This window comes from Apiospora kogelbergensis (genome assembly GCF_038363985.1).
Source record: "Apiospora kogelbergensis strain CBS 113332 chromosome Unknown utg000005l_segment0_segment0, whole genome shotgun sequence".
Lineage (NCBI taxonomy): Eukaryota > Fungi > Ascomycota > Sordariomycetes > Amphisphaeriales > Apiosporaceae > Apiospora > Apiospora kogelbergensis.
In genome coordinates, this window is record NW_027117422.1 from 1,312,821 (window position 1) to 1,333,729 (window position 20,909).

The 20,909-nt window shown below is 53.0% G+C and overlaps 8 protein-coding genes across 8 annotated transcripts; 5 read left to right on the forward strand and 3 right to left on the reverse strand.

The window, feature by feature from the left end:
- Window positions 1-64: 64 nt before the first annotated feature.
- On the forward strand, window positions 65-2,786 carry PG998_007010 (uncharacterized protein; the record flags this gene model as incomplete). The annotated part of the gene is made up of 2 exons (XM_066873826.1): window positions 65-95; window positions 151-2,786. 2 exons carry the CDS (start codon window positions 65-67, stop codon window positions 2,784-2,786), a joined length of 2,667 nt encoding a protein of 888 aa, XP_066729771.1.
- Window positions 2,787-5,362: 2,576 nt separating this feature from the next.
- PG998_007011 (uncharacterized protein) lies at window positions 5,363-6,069 on the forward strand (the record flags this gene model as incomplete). Its single annotated transcript, XM_066873827.1, has 2 exons — window positions 5,363-5,516; window positions 5,606-6,069. The coding sequence occupies 2 exons, from the start codon at window positions 5,363-5,365 to the stop codon at window positions 6,067-6,069; spliced, it is 618 nt and encodes a 205-aa protein (XP_066729772.1).
- An 814-nt stretch (window positions 6,070-6,883) lies between these two features.
- Window positions 6,884-8,211, forward strand: PG998_007012 (uncharacterized protein; the record flags this gene model as incomplete). Its single annotated transcript, XM_066873828.1, has 3 exons — window positions 6,884-6,932; window positions 7,048-7,328; window positions 7,423-8,211. The coding sequence occupies 3 exons, from the start codon at window positions 6,884-6,886 to the stop codon at window positions 8,209-8,211; spliced, it is 1,119 nt and encodes a 372-aa protein (XP_066729773.1).
- Window positions 8,212-8,826: 615 nt separating this feature from the next.
- On the reverse strand, window positions 8,827-9,276 carry PG998_007013 (secretory pathway protein ysy6-like protein; the record flags this gene model as incomplete). The annotated part of the gene is made up of 3 exons (XM_066873829.1): window positions 8,827-8,894; window positions 8,980-9,121; window positions 9,274-9,276. 3 exons carry the CDS (start codon window positions 9,274-9,276, stop codon window positions 8,827-8,829), a joined length of 213 nt encoding a protein of 70 aa, XP_066729774.1.
- A 662-nt stretch (window positions 9,277-9,938) lies between these two features.
- PG998_007014 (uncharacterized protein) lies at window positions 9,939-10,367 on the forward strand (the record flags this gene model as incomplete). The annotated part of the gene is made up of 2 exons (XM_066873830.1): window positions 9,939-10,227; window positions 10,297-10,367. 2 exons carry the CDS (start codon window positions 9,939-9,941, stop codon window positions 10,365-10,367), a joined length of 360 nt encoding a protein of 119 aa, XP_066729775.1.
- Window positions 10,368-11,109: 742 nt separating this feature from the next.
- Window positions 11,110-13,154, reverse strand: PG998_007015 (calcium channel MID1; the record flags this gene model as incomplete). The annotated part of the gene is made up of 2 exons (XM_066873831.1): window positions 11,110-11,816; window positions 11,879-13,154. 2 exons carry the CDS (start codon window positions 13,152-13,154, stop codon window positions 11,110-11,112), a joined length of 1,983 nt encoding a protein of 660 aa, XP_066729776.1.
- A 1,307-nt stretch (window positions 13,155-14,461) lies between these two features.
- PG998_007016 (ER membrane protein DP1/Yop1) lies at window positions 14,462-15,249 on the reverse strand (the record flags this gene model as incomplete). The annotated part of the gene is made up of 4 exons (XM_066873832.1): window positions 14,462-14,582; window positions 14,651-14,772; window positions 14,841-15,056; window positions 15,199-15,249. 4 exons carry the CDS (start codon window positions 15,247-15,249, stop codon window positions 14,462-14,464), a joined length of 510 nt encoding a protein of 169 aa, XP_066729777.1.
- A 2,193-nt stretch (window positions 15,250-17,442) lies between these two features.
- PG998_007017 (uncharacterized protein) lies at window positions 17,443-20,053 on the forward strand (the record flags this gene model as incomplete). The annotated part of the gene is given in 4 exon segments (XM_066873833.1): window positions 17,443-17,823; window positions 17,841-18,142; window positions 18,210-18,503; window positions 18,562-20,053. The coding sequence occupies 4 exon segments, from the start codon at window positions 17,443-17,445 to the stop codon at window positions 20,051-20,053; spliced, it is 2,469 nt and encodes an 822-aa protein (XP_066729778.1).
- Window positions 20,054-20,909: the final 856 nt, after the last annotated feature.

The window sequence follows — 20,909 nt, forward strand, 5'->3', positions numbered from 1 at the left end:
AAAAAGAGCTTCGCAGCCGCCGCCTGGCAGGTCCAGCATCTTGAGTACGCTGCAGGCCACGACAATGCTCGATACCAAGCCTGTTCTACCAGCTGGTGAGTACCTCAACTGATCCAGCTCACAATGGCCAGGCTTGCTCACTCGTTGCAGAGATCCTGGTTTCTATCCTCGACTACCTGCCCGTTTCGGACCAGATTAGCTTCGCGAAGACCTCCCGCCGCATGAAGGAAATGGTGTATGATGATACGCGATGGATATCTCGACTGAGGAGTATGGGGTGTTGGGACGAAGCCGAAGCCCGAAGACGATTCGAGGAAGCTATTAAGCGGAAACGCGAAGCAGCCGAACGAAGCAATGCCGCCGCAGCCGGAAACACCCCTTTGGCTGCCAAACGGACTACACTATTCGATGCGGGACAGGAGGAGGAGCGCCGAAAGAAACTAGCTGAAGAAGCCGCCAGGGCTCCTGAAATACGGGTGGACGGATTTGAAACTCTAAGCTTACACGCCTCGACCAGGAACTCACAGGAAGACCCCTCGACAATCTTAGACATCTATAAAAACGTGCGGAGCATTCGTGGATACGCGAGGCAGGAGTACGGAAAGGTATACGGAGCACTCGCGCCCTTCTACTATGACCTCGCTCAAGCGAAAAGCCACACAGAACCGGCCGTGTTCAAGGCCTTCCGCGATCCCGAGAAGCAAGCGCAAATGCTTCGCAACCTTCAGCGATTCTTCCAAAATGATTGGGCTCAAGGTTGGAACGAGCGGGGCGAAGTGTTGACCAACATGTGCAACATCTTCGAAAACGCCGTTTTGAGGGAGTTTGAACAAGGTTACGAGTCCTGGGACGTGGATGGGAGAATGCGGAGATACGCACACGTTCTCCATGACCTGAATGGTGGCAACGCTGCCATGGATGTGTTTCTTTCCAAGCACCCAGTTCTCAACAACCGTGAGGCACTTGGAAACCCCATGGACTGTATCAACCAAGCGCCAGAAGACGGCATAACCCTCGAACCGTCTCGGGCGTTCTTCAAGGCTATGGCCATTAAAATCAATGAGCAGTCGGCGGTAATCACCCAGATCTTTCCAGATGCAGAGACTGTGTTCTGGTCATTGTTGGATAAGGTTAGGGAAGACATCATTGGCGAGTACATCACGACTATTTTGGACGAATCTCACGACCGTAACCTGGAGGCCTATCTTAAGGGGGCGTCAGGTCTTTTTGAGCAGTGCATGGCGTTTGTGGGGTCTCTCGATCCACCATCAAAGTCCAAAGAGAGTCTAGAGAAGCATGCGAAGGATTTCGGGCTCAAGACGTTCGACCCGCATCTAGACTTATACTTTCGAGAGGAGCTGGATTTCTTCGCCAAGTATGCCGAACGGGAAGTGCTCAACTGGGAGCAGAAGCTGTCGGAACAAGATGCCACCGTTGAGTCTTTTTACATGGGCAGTTTCAACCGAAGGGCGGACAAAAACGACTTCCTAAGCTCTTTCAAGAAAGTCGTCATGATGCCAGTGACAGTCCTGCCCACCATTCCGATTTCGTCTCCTTTCGGGTCTGGCAAGTCGACACAGGCAGTAGCCGCTAATGGAGCGACTTCACGCCCAGATAGCATCTCGGGCACACCCGGGGCTTCTCGGACCACCACCCCAGGGGTTGGTGGCAGCCTCGAGCCGAAGACAGGTCCGCTGCCATCCGAGGCACCTACCGACGAGCTGAAGGCCAAGGCGGCTCTCATGGCGAATCGACTGGAAGGAATCAAGTCTCTCTTCAGCATTGAAGTTGCGCTTGATATGGTGCACAATGCCAAAGAAGGCCTGGGCCGGGTTGCCGTTTTTATTCGGCTTGGCGGACAAGCCGGCGAAGAAGCACGGGAGCAATGCGAAGCAATCTTCATCACTTTACTCAAGGTATTGGGCCAAAACCACGTCAAGAACGGGTTCATCAAAGCAGTGGACCATCTGTCCAACTACAAGGCCCGCGAAGTGAGCGACCATGACCAAGCCGGTGTGGCCCCGCTCGTCACTTTCATCGAGTTGGTCAACGTAGGAGACCTCATCTCGCAGATGATCGATGTGTTCTATGAACAGCAACTGGCTGCTCCCAAGATATCTGATCGGAACGACTTCCTCGACCCTGCAGGGCTAGCCAAGAAGAAATGGGAACAGATGTTGGATGAAAGTGTCGCTGCAGGTCTGAACAAGGGCATCGACGTATTGATGGATGAAGTCGAGTACATATGCGCAACGACGCAACTGCCAACAGACTACAATCCGCCACCCGCTTCCCAGGAGAAGGGCACGCAGCAAGATAATGATATAGGGCCGACCCAAACTGCGAAGCGGGTCAAGGAGCTTGTGGCATCTCACACCAACATGCTGGTGGGGAGCACGGAGAAGACGATGCTCGATGTGTTTAACGGCGAGGTCGGCCTACGCCTGTTTACGGCGATATGCAAACATCTCAAACGTCAACGTATCAGCACCGAGGGTGCCATCAAACTCATCGCCGACACAACGCTCTACTTCGAGTACATTCGAGGTCTGAAAAACCAAGACCTACTGGCATACTTCAAGGCCCTGCGGGAGCTGAGTCAAATCTACCTGATCGACGCCAAACATGCCAAAGAAATGGCCACCATCATCGCGGACGGAGATCGGTTTGGAGGCATCTTCCGCGCTGAAGAAGTTTATGAATATGCGGAACGGCGGGCAGACTGGTACCAGGTGAAGCGCAATGTTGAACGCGCCATGTACGGGATGGACTGCGCTATCATGTAGCAACTCCCGTTCACTATTTACGTAGATAGCTCCCAGCAACTATTGGATATCAATACTACGGTTCACCTACACAACCATTGCCCCGTGGAATGCGCGATTTGTCTCTCTTCCATATGCGATGACCAGAACAAGAGATGCTACTCTTGGGTCAGGAAATAGTAGGTGGTCGGACAATGTCGGGCCAATCAGCGTTTCTTTCTCGTCCTCCTAGAATTCCCGTCCCGAAGCAGCGGGAATAGACCCAAACAGTGACGATACGAAGATGGGGAAGGAATCCTGATGCCTTAGGTTTCAGGGGACGGTCCATGGTAGCGCGTCAGTCATAGATCACGCGCGCCGGCCAACCTGCCTCTTTCGGGTTCCTGGCGCTGTCGCCCGGCGTTCTCTGTCTCTCTTCTTGGCTTCTCGGCAGCACCCGGAAGCTCCACTCAGCGCCAAATTGATCCGTTGCATTGACATCGGGGAACACACATACATGCCTACATACACACGTGAGCCACAACTGGTCTGGAAATAGCACAGTCGCTGACATAGCTTCGTACTCGATAATAATTTCCTGGAGAGGAAGATAAACCCGCAAGGAAATCAGATAAGATTACCCTGTACTGATACAACCGCGGCCCTTGCTCCTCCAGGGATAGTCTCCCGTCGATTTGATAGGTGCCACGGAATGTAACCTACGCGATAGGTGAGTCACTGCCTGAGCATCACAGGACCCTCCAAGGCAGCAAGCAATCGAGCTGGCTGTGGCTTGTGCTACGAAACCCCCTGACGAAGCGTTCATTTCGTTTCTGCCACTCGAGGCATCTCGCTGCCTGCCAGACAAGGCATAAGACACGCGGGCTGGCTCTAGTTGAAAAGGTACCAAGATGCAGATACACCTACATACCCTGATACCCTCCTTTTCCACACCGGCGGGTCATCGTCACCGTCTAAGCCCCAATGTTGGTTGCACAGCAGTGCACGCACATAAGTGACATTGTCCTTACTTTGCCAGTTAGACGAAGCTGAGCACAGCTCGTAAGGCGCATACGCAGGCAATGCGATGTGCCGAATGGTTATACTGCCATATCCCGGGGTAGATTGGAGTAAAGAGGCTGGCTTCATGGGTCTGTCTCAGCGTTATCTCGTTGTCGATGCTGCAAGGACATGCCGCAAAATACGCTTGAGGGAGAAGGATAACTCCAGCAGGGTCAAGATGCTTTGAGATGCAATCAATTATTCCTTTGGCCAAACCCACCAATCTTGGACTATGGAATTGGTCATGAGCAGGATGAGTCGTCGGCTGCGCAGCTACGTTGGTCTAATGCAAGCCACCGATGGCCCCTGTGGCCGCTGTAGGCTGTAAGCTGTAGGCTGTAGGTCACTAAGCTGTAGGTCGCTAACGGGTCGGACAGCACCTGGCCGCCGTTCAGCCCCTGGACGATCCGGACTATTCCCGTCTACCCACTCATTTTCACATCACCTCCAGGAAATGCCTCAGCTGTGACTTGACTAGGTAATCAAGTGTCTCTCCTTGGCTGATGATGAGTTCCACCCTCAGGGATCTATTTTCGTTTACATACCTAGACCTCCATACCTGCTGTACTGTAGACAAAGTATTGCTACTACTTGCTGACGTTCTCGACGGCGGCTGTGAACAGCCTCGTTAACCTAGCGCCCTCCACCAATGCCATCCAACCTTATTTTCCGCTGCGTTGGATTTCCGACCTTGGCTACCCTCCCTTCCCTCACCATGGCGCCCCATGTCTATGCAATGTCCCACGGGCAATACCACCACCCGGCCGGGAATGGCTCGCGTGCCTGGGCAGCCGTTCACGCGTCACCGCATGGGGGGCACATAGACCTTGGGATACTAAGCTCTCTTCCCTAGTCATGTTGACATCGAGAGTCACTGCTCCGTGCAGGGCTACGTCTCATCCTCCACCACATACCTTGCGCTTGCGTATCCTCCATGTCGTCAAGAACTGTACGCTTGATGGAGTCCGATCCAATGGGGTGCCACTCATAGGGAGGCTATAAGACATGACCAGTAGCGCACACTGGTTTTCTCACCTGCAGCCCATCTGTATCACCATCACCATCACAAGCTTCATGCTCACCTACTCTTCTGGGCAGCTGCTAAGTTATATTTTATCTTTGTCTCTGTATTATTCTGGTTTCTTATGACTATTCATAGACGCTTGCTTCGGAAAAGCCGTCAGTCTCACCGTCCAGCCTGACTTCTCTTACCGGAGGCTGTTTGTGGTTGGATCATCACCTAGGACTTTTTTGTTGGAATATCTACACCGGTGTAGATATCTGTTTACGTATAAAGGGGCTAGATGGACACCCTTGAAAACAAGGGTAAATCGTCCTCGTCGCAAGAAACTGTGATTCATCACCAGTCAGAAGCGTCAGCACCTCAAGCGCAAGCTGAAACATCCGCTACATATATTGGTCCCTTTACTACGGCGGCAACGACACCCGTAGACTCGCCACCTTCTTCCCCCTGGCTCGTAAACAGACCACGAGCTGCTACTGCTGCTACTTCTCTGGAATCCGGCTCTGATTCCGAGACCCAAGCGAGGACCGCCATGACTTCTGGCTCCACAAAGCACCGTGATTCGAGTGGCAAGAAACAGTCGACGCCTAAGTCCAAAACGACGACGACGACGGACGACTGGGCAGAAGTCACCGAGCCGGTAGTCAGGAGGCGTATCCAGAACAGAAACGCCCAGCGGAAGTTCCGTAAGTTCCCGCGTTCTTGACTTGTCTCTGACAAAACCCCTATTTCCATAAACAAATAGAGTTCTAAGCTGACTTTGAGTTACGTACAGGGGAAAAAACAAAAGAACAGAAGGAGAAAAGCGAGCGTGACGCCCTAAACCAGGAGCGCGCCGGCGGCAGCTACCATATCCACGACTCCACGGATCTGGCGGCTGATGAAGAAGTCTCTGGGCTACCGTGGGGCGGCATCAGCATGCGCCACGTCGTAGCCCGTGGCCACGAGAGTGAGAGCCGCCGGAGCGGCAGTGTCCCTGACGAGCACCATTACCATCATGATCGCCACGCCCATGGCGGCAGCGGCGATGACGGCAACCCGCAGTTCTACAGCAGCCCCACGATGGCCTACGGAGACGACGCCACGGCCACCCAAGACTACGGCGGCAGCTTCGACAGCAGCGGCGTGGCGGCTGCTGGTGGGGCCGGCGGTGACGACTTTTTCGATGACTCGGCGTATTACTACTACCCGGATGTCAACGATGATGCAGCTGGGGACGACCCTTTCTTCCACGCTTAGCGCGTGCGGCATCGTCACCCTTCCATGGCCATCTCTTCTCTCCTGGTTTCTGTTTACTTGTTTGTCTGAGTACTGGAATGATAACGGCTAATGACTTTAGACTTGGGGGCCTGGCGCAATTTCCCTTACTTACACCGGGTGTCCTTCGTATACCCACCTCTCCCCTATCGCACACATCGCAACCAACTCTCCTCTTAGATGTGGATGGACACCGCGTTCTTCATCCTGGTCTTCTTCCACCTCAACTTGTATTATCACTGCCCTATTTTCAATTTTCTGCCTGGCTGGGCCAGTGGAGGTCCCAGGGATTTCTGTTTCTTGCCTGTTGTTTTTCATCATTTTCTTCTTTCTCTGGATACCCCCTCCACGTTGGAGCTTTTCGTGTACTATACCATTATATTTTGTCGGGCCTGGCGTGGCTTTGACATGTTGGACTATTGCCCTCTCCCTCCGATAAATACAGACGGAGACGGGGTACAGATGATCCCTCGGCGAAGGTTCTTCATGATAATGAACTTTTAATTGCTTTCTGTTTTGGTGTAAGTCACGTACATGGAAATTGAGTATATGATTGTACCCAAGTACCACTTTAGCTAGCGCCTTCCAATTCCCGGGTGATGCGCATCGAAGAGCCCCACTGCCACCGCCGCTATCCCGCATATCGCAGGCGGTCAAATTTTCTGGCAGCAAGCCGGCCGGCAGAATTTGGTTTATTTGGTAACTCAATCCAATCTTCTCCCATGTGAGGTCCTCGTCGAATCCATTCCAATCCAGACTGAGCGATATCTCACTATCATACACACTTTCAGACAAAATGGAGGCCGGCGAAGCAGGTTGGGGCAAGAGCCTAGACGAGAAGAGGGGTATGTTCTCTCTTTCCATGTCTACTAGCCCGGTAGCTGCTGGGGGCAGCAGCTAGTAAGTGAGATAGTAAAGTAAACATTTCACTGACCGTTTTTCTCTTTCTGCGTTTTGCAGAGATAGAGAAGAGGGAGAAGCGTCTGGAAAAGCGTTCGCTCAAGTTGAAGGCCAAGAAAGAACGCAAGGCCAAGAAGGGAAGCATGGCCGACGACAGGCGCACCGACAAGGGGGACGAGGAGCGTCTGGCGCATGTCAAGCTTAGAAAGCAGGCCAAGGAGAAGCGCCACTTCAACCGCCTCCTCGCCCGCGCCGAGAAGCTCGAGAAGCGGGCTAAAAATCTCATGAACGAGGCCAAGGTCGCCCGAGCCCGCCACGCCGTCATGGCCAAGAAGAGAGAGGTACGCATGCACTTTACCTAACTTACTTATCCGCCCATACCCTAATGGTGGTCTGTTGGAAGCGCTGGCTAATACTATCGATCCCCATGAGCAGGAAGAAGCTGCCAAGGAGGGAACTACGAAGGTCGAGGGTGGTGACGATGCATCGTCGTCGTCTTCTAGCGATTCGTCGAGCGACTCATCAAGCGATTCTTCCAGTGATTCTTCCAGCGGTTCCTCCAGCGACAGTGAAGCCGAAGACGTGGAGATGAGGGACCCCGAGCCCGTGGTAGAGAAGCTCTCCAAGAAATCGAAGAAATCGAAGAAGGACAAGGAGGAGCCAGTTGGAATTGCTGCTCCTGCAGCTGTCGAGGTGGCTGCCGAGGACACCAAGGATAAGAAAAAGAAGAAGTCCAAGAAGACTAAGGCTGTGGCCGAGGAGGAAGAGGTCACCGAGGAAGTCAAACCCGAGAAGAAGGAGAAAAAGGAGAGGAAAGAAAAGAAGGAGAAGAAGCGAAAGCGAGATACCGAGGGCGATGCCGCCGAGGTCGAGTCGGCTAAGAAGGCTGACGACGATGCCGGGGCTCCCAAAGAGAAGAAGCCCAAGAAGAAGTCGAAAAAGACAGAAGAGCAAGCGTCGGAATCCGCACCCAAGAATGTCGAGGGAGCCAACGCTGATGGTGCCGAGAGGTGGGACGTCCAAGCCCTCGAGGGTGACGATGCCCGTAAGAACAAGTTTCTGAGGCTTCTCGGAGGCAAGAAGGCTGGACTTAGCACCCAGGGAGGTGCTGGCGCACCGAAGCGCGACGTCAAGACCATCCAAAGCGACCTTGAGCGGCAATTCGAGGCCGGCATGCGCATGAAGAATGACAACCAGGGTCGCCACAAGGGACTTGGCGCTTGAAGATGTTTTATGTCAACTGTACGCATTTTATATGGAGTTCACTCGGAAGAAGAAAAGGAATTATTGTAGTTGTACCATACCATAGGGGTCCGTTTGCTTTCGCTCTATCAATTTGACAAGCGCATACTCATCAATCGTGCTTGCGCGAGACTCCTCAAGTTTCATCCAAGTAATTTCGAGGGAGGCATGAAATGAGCATCCAGCGGCGCATAGTTGAAGATTGTATATATTAAACATCATGCAAATGATACGCTCCGATGAGACTAGGTCTCTAAACCAGAATAAAAGAAATAGGTGGAATGCCAGGTAGATTCAATCCCCAGCCCCTGGGTGGCTGATCCCTGCTGCTCCGTGAACGGCGGCATGATCTTTTCCAGATGAATGTTTTCTGTCGTTTCTCCCCCTTTTCCAGGGCCGCCATGGCCGCCGAAATGGCATCTATAATCCACGCCGCTTTCCCGTGAAAGCTGGAGGCTGACGCTTCAGCCCAGGGCAGCAGATAATAGTAGGGGCCGACTGCCCATGGTCGGTTTATTTTCTACACATGCTTTCGACCCGGTAGATCGAGGTAGTATCTCCGAACTGAATAGATTGAGTGCTCGGTTCGCCCGCTTTTTATCGGAAGAAGACGCGCTGGATGAGCTCGAAGATCAGACCGCCGAAGACGACGAAGGCGAGGAGGACTGTATCGGCGCAAGGCGTGCTTCCGTTAGCCGTTTGCACAAGTAAGAGGAGACTGCAGAGAAAGCAAGCAGGATCATGACTTACTCAACCATATGGGCGAGATCGGGGCCTTGGAGACGGTCTTCTGGTGCTGGTGCTTCTTGATGGCGTCCTCGGACTTGCCCCGGCGGGCTTCCTGCTCTTTGGCGAACTTGGCGTTGCGGCGCCTTTGCTCTGGTGTTTGGGCCTGGGTTTTGGGGGGTTCGTGTTAGCTACAATTGCGCATTGCGTCGAGTCCCATGCCGGCAAAGAAAGGAGTCAAGATAGGTAGGTAGGTGGGTAGCCAGCCAGCCAGCCAGCCAGCCATTTCCCAGCTATAGGTGTGCGCAAGTTACATACCATTGTGGATGTGAGAGTGAGCGGTCGAGAGAAATATTCTTGTGTAGGTTGGGTTGCACACGCAAGACAACCTGGCTTGTGTCGTAGTCGGACGGGTTGCTCTTATACCGTCGCAATTGGATGTTCCAGTGGATTCGAAGGTGGTCGCAGGACAGATGGCCTCGAGGGGAGTTATGACTGTCGTAGAAAAGATGGGGAGAAAAGGAGCGAAGGAGGGATATGAGTAACAACAAAATCGAAGTTGGGGATATCTGGTCTCTATTCCCATGGGAAAGAATACCATGCGATTTAATTATTAGTAACCTTCCGTTATTAGCACCTGCTCCAAATGGGCAATGTGTACTCTCCGAGCCGCGCTGGTACCGACAGCCTACAATTGGTGGATCTCTGGCTGTCTTCCGCCAGGGTCCAGTTCAATCACACACTATGTATAGTATGTACAAGCGCTCCGCCCAAAATGCCAGGGGGGTAGCTTGAGTTGCGGTTGCTTCTTCTTCCCCCCCCCACAATTTGGAAGGAAGTAATGGACCGGGATCGAAGCTTGGGTTGGCGAACAGGCGAACAGGCAAACGAGAGGCTCTTTTTGCTCATGCGACCTCTGACGACATAGATTGAACCAACCCGGCAAATCAAGAACCACAGGCGCCATCAGTATAACAGCCAAAATGAACACCGTCACCCCTTTGCGCTTCGCCGCTGCTGCGCGCCCTCTGCGCAACCTGACACAGAGACTCCCAAGCCCCGCGGCCCTGACCCCGAGGGCAACGACGCAGTCCCTCGTCCCGCCCAGCCGCTTCTACTCCTCCTCCCCCGCCGAGCCAGAGCACAAATCCTTCATCAAAGTGTTCGGGCGGCCCATCTTCAAGGTGGCCCTGATGGCCATCTTCACGTATCAGCTGGCGTACTACGGCTGGTTGCGGCTGGAGCAGAACGAGACCCGGGAGGTGCTGAATGGTACGTAAACCCAACGCAGAGCGTAAGGGGGTCCGGTACAGTGGACGCTGACATGCGTTGAATGGGTAGATACCATTGCCGATCTGGAAACGAGGATAGCCGAACTCGAACGGGCCAAGGGCAATAAGAAGAAGATTTGAAACCCCGCAAACGATATGCGATAATGCGCCACGGACCGGCAACGCAGTCTGGAAAGGAACAAAACAAACGAGCTCGCCATTGTTTCAAGCAATATATGGGCTGCCGACCTCGGAGAGAGACGGGCCAGTGGACGGCGTCCGCCGACTCGTTGCCCCCAGGCCTTGCGCCTTTCAGCTCCCTGCGGTTTTGATCATGCTATAAAATGGACTCGCGCGGTTGATCATATGTATCCCAACTGCGCAATGGCAGCTTTTTGTGCGCGGCAGGAAGTCGAGACACGCACAAAGATGTCGGGGCGCAGCCAGGGGATATGTGGTCGAGCTACAGCCATGTACGTGCCCACCGACAATGGTATCAAACATATCAAAGAAACATGTGGTGATTTGGTTGGTGGGTGATAATAATAGTAGAAGTCTATTGTTGGATCAGACATGTCTTCTCATCCATTGTTGATGATGAACTGTACACTATCATTCCTGTACAATGTATCTAGAAACGATGCACACGCAATCGCAACGCTAATAACCGACTATCCAGCGATTTCTGGGATTCGCTAGGGAAAGCAATACAAAAACCCTCATCGCCCCTTTAAACGCCGTGTCCCATGTCCCCTGTCCATCCCGAGATAAACCAAAGGATGGTCGCTGTAATGGCATATTCAGCCACCAATAAACCAGCATTCCAAACTACTTCCCAACGCCCCCACGCATGATTCCAGTTTCGTACCTTCGCCATCATATTCTATAGGACTAGTCTTAGTATGCCGCCCAGCAGCACCGGTAATAGCATCCCCGACCAAGAACTCAGAACAGGCGCCGCGCCGCTCTTGTAGTGCGCCGACCCGGGGTAGTTGCAGGTCACCTCTGTGTTTCCTGACGTCTCGTTCCGCTGGCCGTAGCTGACGTTGAAGTTCAGCTTCCCCGGTAAGGGGCAGCTGAACCCCATGGACGACGCGCAGCTTTGCACGATGTCATAGCAGAGATAATCACAGGGAAGTACCTCCTTGTAGGGGCCCGGCGCTACCTCTTCGTCGATGCGAGGCAAGCGGGAGCCCGTGTATGCCTTCTGCTTGCCGAATGTGGCTATGATGTTGGGGTCCATCGCCGTCTGGCCGTCGGGGAAGGGCGCCCCGATGTTGCGCATCTGCAACCACGTCGCGTTGTTGGAAAACTCCTCACAGCGTGGGATGGATACCGTGCAGAGCCAGTTTTTATAGGCTTCCTTGCAGTCGTTGCAGTTGCGCGCCAATGAGTACCTGGACGTGCTCGGCGCGTCACATTGGACTTGTTGCAATGCTTTGTCGAAGTTGTCGTACATCTCTTTCGCGTAGTCGTCGTAGAATTTGCCCAGCACAGTCGCGTTGGCGAACTTGTCCTTGTTGCCCGGTACTCTGTACTGTGTCTGGTCGCAGAAAGCCAGGTTTTGAATCAGGTAACAAGAACCCCCAGCTGTGATAGTTTTTATGGTTAGCAAAAGTGACCAGGAGGAATGGTAGCGGCGCATAACCTACGCTCTGAGGTCTGAAAGGGCGTCTGGCGGAAGACGAAACCGCCACCTCCTGGGACATTGTCGTCGGCTCTCTTGCGGCCAGGGGCGGCGCTGGGGTCGCTAGCCAGCACCGCCGTGTAGTGCGTGCTGGAGTTGAGGCCGCTGAGGAAGAACTCTTGCTTGGTTATGCTTTCCGTGCCTCTCTTGGCCATGCGAGTGATCATCATGTCCGCGGGCATGCGTGACCGGGTGCCTCCAATTAAGGAGTACTCCTTCAAGCCGCAATATGAGTTACGAACCCCGTTCATGGCCATGTCGCCCTCCTTGAAGACAAACATGGTATAGGGAGGTTTTTCAAGCGCGGGATCACTTTCTGTCGGCTTCAGCTCTCCACTGGCCATCAGTGTTGCGCCAGAGTCGCTGTCGACCCAAAAGACGTTCGGTTCTGAGTCAGCGTCGTAGGAAAAATAAGACTTGTCGATCGAGGCAGCAACATTGACATTGTACGTTGTCGTAGCGAAAGCGTCGGACGCTACTTTGGGCGGGCCTGCTATCGTGAAATATACATCATCCCCGCCAAGGGTGGTGTTGTACATGACGGCGCCCTCATTGAAAACTAAAACGTCTTGTTTCTTCTTGTCGGCCATGGGACCAGGCGTAGTGTTGTCTTTTGACGTTGAAACGTACAGGGTCAACTGCGGCGGGTCCAAAGTAGTCTGGTCAGGCACTCGTTCGGGCTGTATGCAGGTGTTTCCCGAAATCCATAGCGTCTTAGTTGGCGATTGGCGTCGCTTGATCTCCGAATTTTCATCGGCATTCTCAGAACCAGTCGATCCTTGCGCCCCCTTGTGTACATCGCTGCGCAATTCCAACGGATTGTTGTTTCCTAGTTCGTCGCCCCTCCCGGCGACCGACTTGGCCTCGAAAACAAACGACGTCAGCGTCCCCGGGTCTATGTTTGTATTCTTGGGGGCATTGTTGGTCAGCGTGATGACGCCACTGGGTGCCCTGCCCATCACAGTCCTGTCGAAGAGGCCAAACTCGGGCTCGTACGTGGGAGGTGCCCTTGACTCAATCTCTTCGGCGGTCATCTTCGCCTCACCACTTCCATCTCCTATTGTCGGAGCTTCGTCCAAGCCAGGCATCCAGCCGGGCAGGACGCTGCTGAATGGAGTGGTACTAAGCTCGGCCGCAAATGCGAACTGTGGCGAGAACAAGAACAGATAGATTGCCAGGACAATGCATGATGCCACCACGGATGCAGCCAGGCGCGACTGCAGCGGGCTGAGTTGCATCATGTAGACGAAACCCCGAAGGGCGGCCTTTTGAACGTTGGCAACAGGAGTCTCTCTCTTTCTCTGTATCGTTTGTCGCAAAAGGGGCGTTTGCGCAGGCGGCTCGCTCCAGTCAATGGATGCTCGTCTGCGGTCACTGGCTGACCGTCGGCCGGGTTCGTCTAATCGTGTAATTCGTGGGAGATGGTCATGTGTACATATGCCGTTTTGTTATGAGAGACTGGTAAGAAGGAAAACCTTCTTCGGGGTGAGATGGGAGGCAGCAAAGCGATCGTCGTCCTGTTTAGCTAGTTCGCAGTCGTGGGGGAGTTTCATAAATCTGGGGACTGCGGCTTCCTTTGGCGCGTTTGGAACTGCCAGTCAATTGACGTTGGAGGGAGGGGTGGGGGACAAGGAAATGTACCCTCGAACCCGGCTATATTCTTGGAAAGATCAAATACTTCGGAGCAGCCAGCGCCTCAATCAAAAGGACAGACAAACATTAGAACATAATTACATGCTCAAATAATCGCCTGACATGTTCTGTCCGTGACTATTGTGCTATCTAGAGCACTCGCCTTCAAGTTGCTGCTGTCCCTACCAAAGTTACTGCCCGAGTTAGTTACCATCTGCGGCTTGTCACAGTGAGCCAACCTTTACCGAGTACCCCCTTATATTCTGTCTAGTGATGTTCACGTCTTCATGCAGTAATGCAGGTACCCAGCAGTAGATCAACATGTCAAAATAACAGATTTAACTGCGAAGTGCATACATAAGTTTAGCACTAGCAGTGTAAGTCAGAAATGCGTCTCACGTGATCTGGTACAGTCAGCTCCGGAATAGCTTCTTGGTGGTGTTGGGATACCTGGCACCTGGCGAGCAACCCGGGGCAATGAGATTGCTTACACTCAAGTCTGATATGTAGAGTGCACGTATTGATTGTACTGTCTCCTACAGGTCACGATCAATCGAACGAAGGTGTAGCAGCTGAACTTCAGGATGTACGTATCAACTTTATTGGCCAGAATGGCCCGACCAAGAACCTTAGTGCTTGGTCCTATATTGCACTGTCATGATATGAACCTAACCCTTCAACTTTTCCGACAAGTGACAATCCTCCTCAAATTCATTGTAACCATTTCGTTACTGTGACGCGGCTATCAATCATCGTCATAGACTAGCGCGGCATGAGCTTCGTCATCGCCGCACCCTGTCCGACCCCATAGTGGAATCGTTTTATCAGAGCTAGCCCTCAAGGCATATCATTAATTTGGCATGTGTGTATGCCTTGGTGCTGGTAGCTCTAGTGCCTCTTCAATTAGGCCACAAATTTACTCGCCCTTGCCGACGGAGTCGGCCTTGGCGCGGAGGTTAGCGGCAGTCGATCCGGACTCGGAGAAGTAACGGCCGAACATGGGCTGGAGGAAAGATCGGAAGATGAGGTTGGCGCCGCTGTAGAAGAGCGTTAGTCTAGTCGGGAATTTCCTTGGTACCGCGAGCAGCAGCAGTGGAGGACTTACGCGAACATGGGCAGAGAGAGCCACAGGAGGAAGATGAACTTGAAAGTGTAGTAGAAGGGGAACCAATAAACGACGCTGAGCAAGCTCTCAAGGACGGTGAAAAAGGCGAAAACGACCCAGTACTGCAATGCGTTAGTCATGCGATTATCATAAGTAAAAAGGACGGGAAATAAGGAAGGTCATAACATACAGTGAGCCATTGAGTGTCGTCGCTCTTGCTAACGGTGAACAGAGCTTGCATGGAGTAGTAGCCAGGAATGACGAAACCAGCTAGGTTGGTGAGCAGCTGGCCGCCGAGGTTAAAGATGATGAAGAAGAAGTAAAGAGTGGCAAAGCCAATCACGGCGTAGACCTTGGGGACCGAGGTCTGCTTCTCCAGGTTGTTAAGAGCCGGGTATTTGGAGAGCTGCAATCATTCGGGTCAGTCGGTGATCGAGGTATTGGTGGAAGCATGCGACATCCCCGAGAAGATCGCACACAACGGCGGGGAAGTAGTAGTAGGCGGGATTTTGGAGGGGCTTTTTTCAAGGGAGGATGGGATCACGTACCTCGCGGTCGAGCTGGCTCACATATTGCTGGACGCGATCTTGAGCAGACATTGTGAATTCGTTGTTAGAAAATCGATTTGTCTATGAATCTGATCTGAGTATGAGCATATGAATGTGATGTCTAGTAAGTGGGGGCGTTGTGATGTCAAGTAAGAAAGGTGTAGAAATCAAGAAGCAACTCAACGGAGAGAGTTGAGTGTTAGGGTTAGATTGGGCCACTTGTTAATTACGTCGATATGGAGGGAACGATACAAAGATAGCAGCAGCAGCGCAAGCGGCAAGCAAGGATACGGAAACATGAAACTAAAGAAGGGGGGCCAACAGGCAGGACGAGCCCCGAACGTACCTGTATGCAATTCTGGTGCTTCAGCGTCAGCAGCAAACGACTTCGCTAATTTTTTTCTTCTTCTTGCTCGTGAGGGGGAAGAGAGGAGGTAATGTCAAGAGTTGGAATGGGTGGTTGAATCTTGGAAGGGTTGGGCAGATAAAGGGCAATCGTCAGATGTAGATTGTGGAGGGTAGGAGGAGACGGGCGTATACTGGGCTGCTAGTATTGGCCGTGAGTTGACCGAAGTATTGGGACCTGGCTGGAGCCTATTAATAATACCTGGTGCTGGGCATGGACTGCATACCGCTGGCCGAGTCTCTGACTGCCAGACTGCAAGACTGCCTCCAGCTAGTCACCTAGTCACCTAGCCCGGCAAAGGAGCTTGAGCCACGATGACAGAGCTGCGCCTATGACGAACGAACCGTGGGGTTTCCGTTTTGTGAAAGTCGTGGCCGAGCGCACACTTTCCCAAGTCATACTCTGCCGACGTGGCCATCTCGGTACCGTCAATGGATTGCAATGATCCCTGATACCGTGACCGTATTTTCCCATCCAGCACCGGCTAAGCATTTAAGGGGCCCCTTATCCCAAGGGATCTTCCGGCTGGTGGAGGGAGTTCAGGTGGACAAAAATACCAATACGACGAGACGGGTACCGGCAACGACTCCGCGAGTGCGCGAGATATCCCACCAACCTCGCAATATTCCCATGTTTTACCTCGCTTTGCTCTGCGACAGGTCACAGCGCCCGTGCGGTCATTGGCTACGTTTTCTAGTGAGAAGTGAGAACGAACAATAGGCAGAGACATGCGGGTCGTTACATGGACTGCGTGCGGAAATGCAGTGTAAGTAGGTGCGGTGGGCAGCAGCAGCAGCAGCAGCAGCAGAAGTCCAACTCGGATCGAGTCGATCTCCTGTAGAACTACAATTCATTGTAACCCGCACGGCGGAATGCCATGTGGAAGAAGCACTTTCGTCTGCTCACCTTGATTATACACCATACTAGATGTGCGAGTTTGGAATTATGCATCGTCCATGCCGCGCAATGTCTCTGGGAGTAAACAGCGTGGGCAGAAGCGTGGGCTCCTTCACCTTCTCTTTCGGCCAAAGGCGGGGCAACGATCCAGAAGCCAGGAAGAGTAGGATCTGGCGCGGGTGGAAGCCTGCTGCCAATCACGTGAGTCCGACTGGGGGAGTCAAGAGTTTTGGCTGAGAAAGTCGCGACCGTTTTCTTGGGGGGGGCAGAGCCAATCGCGTTGCGAAGAGACACAGAGATTGGCTGAAATCCTGAGGGAGGAGTACCTCTGGCAAAGTACCTTTTTCCTTCTGCTGCTAATGCAGTGCTCACTCCCCCAACCGCAGCTTTGCATTCGCCGGGACAACCAAAACAAGAGCGAGGAAAACAAAGCTGGACAAATTCTCATTGCCAAATTACCAGCCACAAAACAAACCTACAACACCATCGCCCAGCAGCACGGTTTCCCACTGCACTGACGTCTCTTTTCTCCGACGATCATCTGCCCAGCCGAGCGAGGACCAAACTCTGCTGCTTCTGCGAGCCTATACTTTTGCACAGCAGACGGTAAGTAGCAAAGCAACAGACGACGGCCGTCCTGTTGTCGGTTGAATTGCCAGGCGCGCTTCACTTTGCTGGGCCTAGCTCCAAGCGAGCGTTGTTATCTCATCTCGCCGCATTGCTTGCCTGCTTGCTGGCGCCCCACCAGCCCGAGGGCCAGTGTTTATTCTGCCTTATCCAGTCCACTTGGAAGAATAAACATTGCAGCCAACCATGAACAGAGGTACGCTTCGCACCCGCCTCCCCCTTCCACCCTGGACTCTGAAGACCGAATTCGACAACTGCATGCATTCATTCGCTCTCCATCTCTTTCGTATTTCTCTATTGGCCGACAAGTCATGATGGACATCGGTCCCAAACGTCGCTTTCACGGCGCCTTTCCTAACTATCCTCGCGCAGATTCCCAGCCTCCGGACTCTGTTGCCATGGCACAGAACATGCCGATAAATAGAGCTCCCTCGAGGGCTTCGACAGCATCCATACACAGCAATCATACCCAATCTCAACAGCAGCAACATCTTGACCAGAGCTTCTCAGGTCCCCAGTCCATGCAGGCCGCTTATGGCGAGCAATGGGTCGCGAACGGCCACCCCCAGGGGCGTGAGATGTCCCAACCCGTCCACCAGATGCAATCGGGCGAGATGATAATGAGACCGAACTCCCAATTGCAGCAGATGCATCCCGGGCAATCCTTTTCCGTCGACTCGAGCATGCAGTCCGCAGTCGGTCCCCGATGCAGTATTCCCACCACGCCGTCGTGCATCATCACGGCCTTTCCGGAGACTCGTTCGGTGCAAACACCAGCTTCGGGGATGACAGCCAGTTGAACGAACGCGACGAGAACGAGGAGGTTGATTCACAAGGCGGCGTCGCCGCCAACTCCAAGCCATCCAACAAGACAAGTGCCAACAACGAGCTCGAGATGCGGTCCTTGTTCCAGGCGAACAGGCAACGCTCCCTGCAGGATGTCGCGACCGAACTGCACGGCAACGAGAGAGGGCCGAATTCCGAGCGCACCCGACAGGTCTTCGCTATGCTTTGGTATGTGAATGATACGAGATTTCCATGCTGACTGTGGATCTTGTTCGTAACTGACCATCGTATCTAGGATTAACCAAGTTTGCACAAAGGGAAAGGGGTCCGTCCCACGAGGAAGAGTATATGCAAACTATGCATCGCGTTGTGCCACGGAACGGATCACTGTACTCAACCCAGCAAGTTTCGGAAAGCTCGTTCGAGTGCTCTTCCCGGGCCTCAAGACGCGCAGGCTCGGCGTACGTGGAGAGTCCAAGTACCACTATGTTAACTTCATGCTGGGTGACGACACGCCCGACGTCCCTGAGCCCATACAGCCTGCTCTTCCCTTGCCGGAGCAACAAACAAGCTTTGCGCAGAGCTTCAAGTATGTCTTGCCGCATGAAATAACAACGTGCTTCATAGTACTGACAGCCATATTTTAGTACCATAAAAGCTCCATCAGTTGAAGCGAGCCAGTCCAAGGCACTGCTGCCCTCACCCGAACCTCCCCAGCGCCCCGAGACCAACGCGCCGCAGCAAGCCATCCACAGACGTTCCCACAGCCTCTATAACCAACCCGATGTTACTAGCCTCGATCAGCTCCAGTCGTCCACCGCGAAGACTCCCCTGCGGTTACACTTTGCCGTCGACAATGAGGATTTACTCTGTCAGAACAACTCGCTTGTATTACCCAAGATCGAGCCATTCCTACCGTCCAACACGGATCCAGATGCAGCCATGTCGTTATCGGCGCTCTACCGTTCCCACTGTACCTCACTAGTCGAGTGTATTCGTTACTGCCGAGAGAAGACCTTTTTCCATCTGTACACGTCTTTCCAGGGAACTCTCACAATGCCTGTACAGAAGCTCTTTTCCAATCCCAGTGTCGCCCCCTGGATTGAGCAATGCGACTTTATCCTTTACCAAAGAATGATAGCCATCGTGTCTGGGTTGACACTTCAGGTAGTACCTAAGCCAGTGCTGGACACGCTACGAAATATATCGGAGCGTTTAGTCCCACACATTCGCGAATCTTTCCAGGGCCAGCCGCGGCACGTCGTGCAGGCTAAAGAGGCACCGGCGACTATCTTTGCTGCTCTGCTAGATCGAGCATTGCGTGTTAACCTGACAGCCCACGCCGCAGCCAACATGCTGTCCAACCCAGCCAACCGTGATCAAATGTACCTGGACTGGATAACGATGGTCAGGATCCGCAAAATCGCCGAATGTGTGCCCACCCGAGGGATGGACGATGTTGTTAACCTTCTTCTTGGCGAGTTGCGTGAACTGCTAGATCCGCAGGGGATCCCTTGGGAGATGGAGGTTATGACATTGTATGGCGACATGACCGCTCGGAGCGGCCGTGTGCCTTCGACGAGCAACCCGGGCGAAGATAGCGCACAGAACGTCCTGGAGAGATGGGTTAACTTCCTACAATCTCTTCAAGGACGGTTTCCTTACGCCACTCCCGAGGACATCGTGTGGTGTGTACAGAGACTCGGCACCGAGGTAATGCGGGACCTCACTATTGCCCAGGGTAAGAGCTTCGGTTCATGGTGGGTCACCAAATGCTGGGTCGACGAGATGATCTCATTCCTGGCCGAGCAAGGAGGTTTCATGAGGCTTAAGTCTTCGCTGCCAATAGCAGCTAGCTCAGCAAGACCTTCTGTGCCGGCCAAGGAAAACAGTCGACAGGAGTCGCAAGTCAGCAACGCAAGCGAGGACTTCCACAACATGCCCAACATGTCCCAACAGCAGCCGAACCGCGCGCCTTTCCCTTCTCAGTTGGAAACTCAAGGCCGAGACTCGCTCGGCGTGGGCGACAACCCCGATGACAGTGGGATCGGCATGCGCACCCCCGACGAAGAATTTCCCCTGGAAAAGTTCGATCCGCCCAGCCAAGACCAATCCCTTCAACTGGATCAGGCCTACTAGTTGTGGAGAGAGCGTCCCGGCCGATCCACTTGGGTCGCATGCACTACAGCATCTTCGATTCTTGTCTATATAAACAGCATTTATTAAGGGGCGGCTGGTGTTTTTGAGCACTGGTGTTGGGGAGAGGTTTGGTATCACTTTCATCACGATCGATGACCACTTAAGTATGAGAGTACGACGGTATGACAACGAGAAAAACGACACGCGGCGCAGCAAAGCTGGGGATAACTTCTTAGACTGGGATGCGTTTTTCCTTTTCTGTTCTCATTTTCCGACGGAATGTATAAACGGTTTGTAATCTATGGCAGGCAAGGAGGCCTTCCTCTTTTTTCCCGGGGAGGGGATTCGTCTGATATAGCTGGGAAGGGGAAGATTTCACTTCATCGGGGAGAGAGAGTTACGACGGAGCCGATGGTCGGTGGGAAATCCTAGGTTGGATTTATTTGCGAACAACATTGTGTAAGCCCTATTTTCTTTGGGCTGTTGAGGGGCTCACACAACCCAACTATGACTTCTTTGATACCTTAGCGATTTGAGCCGAGTGCCTAATTAGGCCGGCGATGGGTCAGTTGTTGGCCATAAATCAATTGATATGCTTATTCCTCTTGATAATTATATCTTTCCCGTCTTGAGTGCCGTCGCATCCAGCATTGACGACGGATGGAGTGAAGGTCATGGGGACAAATAAGAGGATGTGGTGTTTGTGGCATTTATCTAAAAGGGAGGCGGCCTAAGTTTCAAAATCCATATACGATAAGGAAAAGGGGCTCCGAATATTCATTAGTTTTTGGTATATTCAACACCGAAACGTGCATCACCGAACAGCAGCATAATTGATAGAACAACACGACAGAAA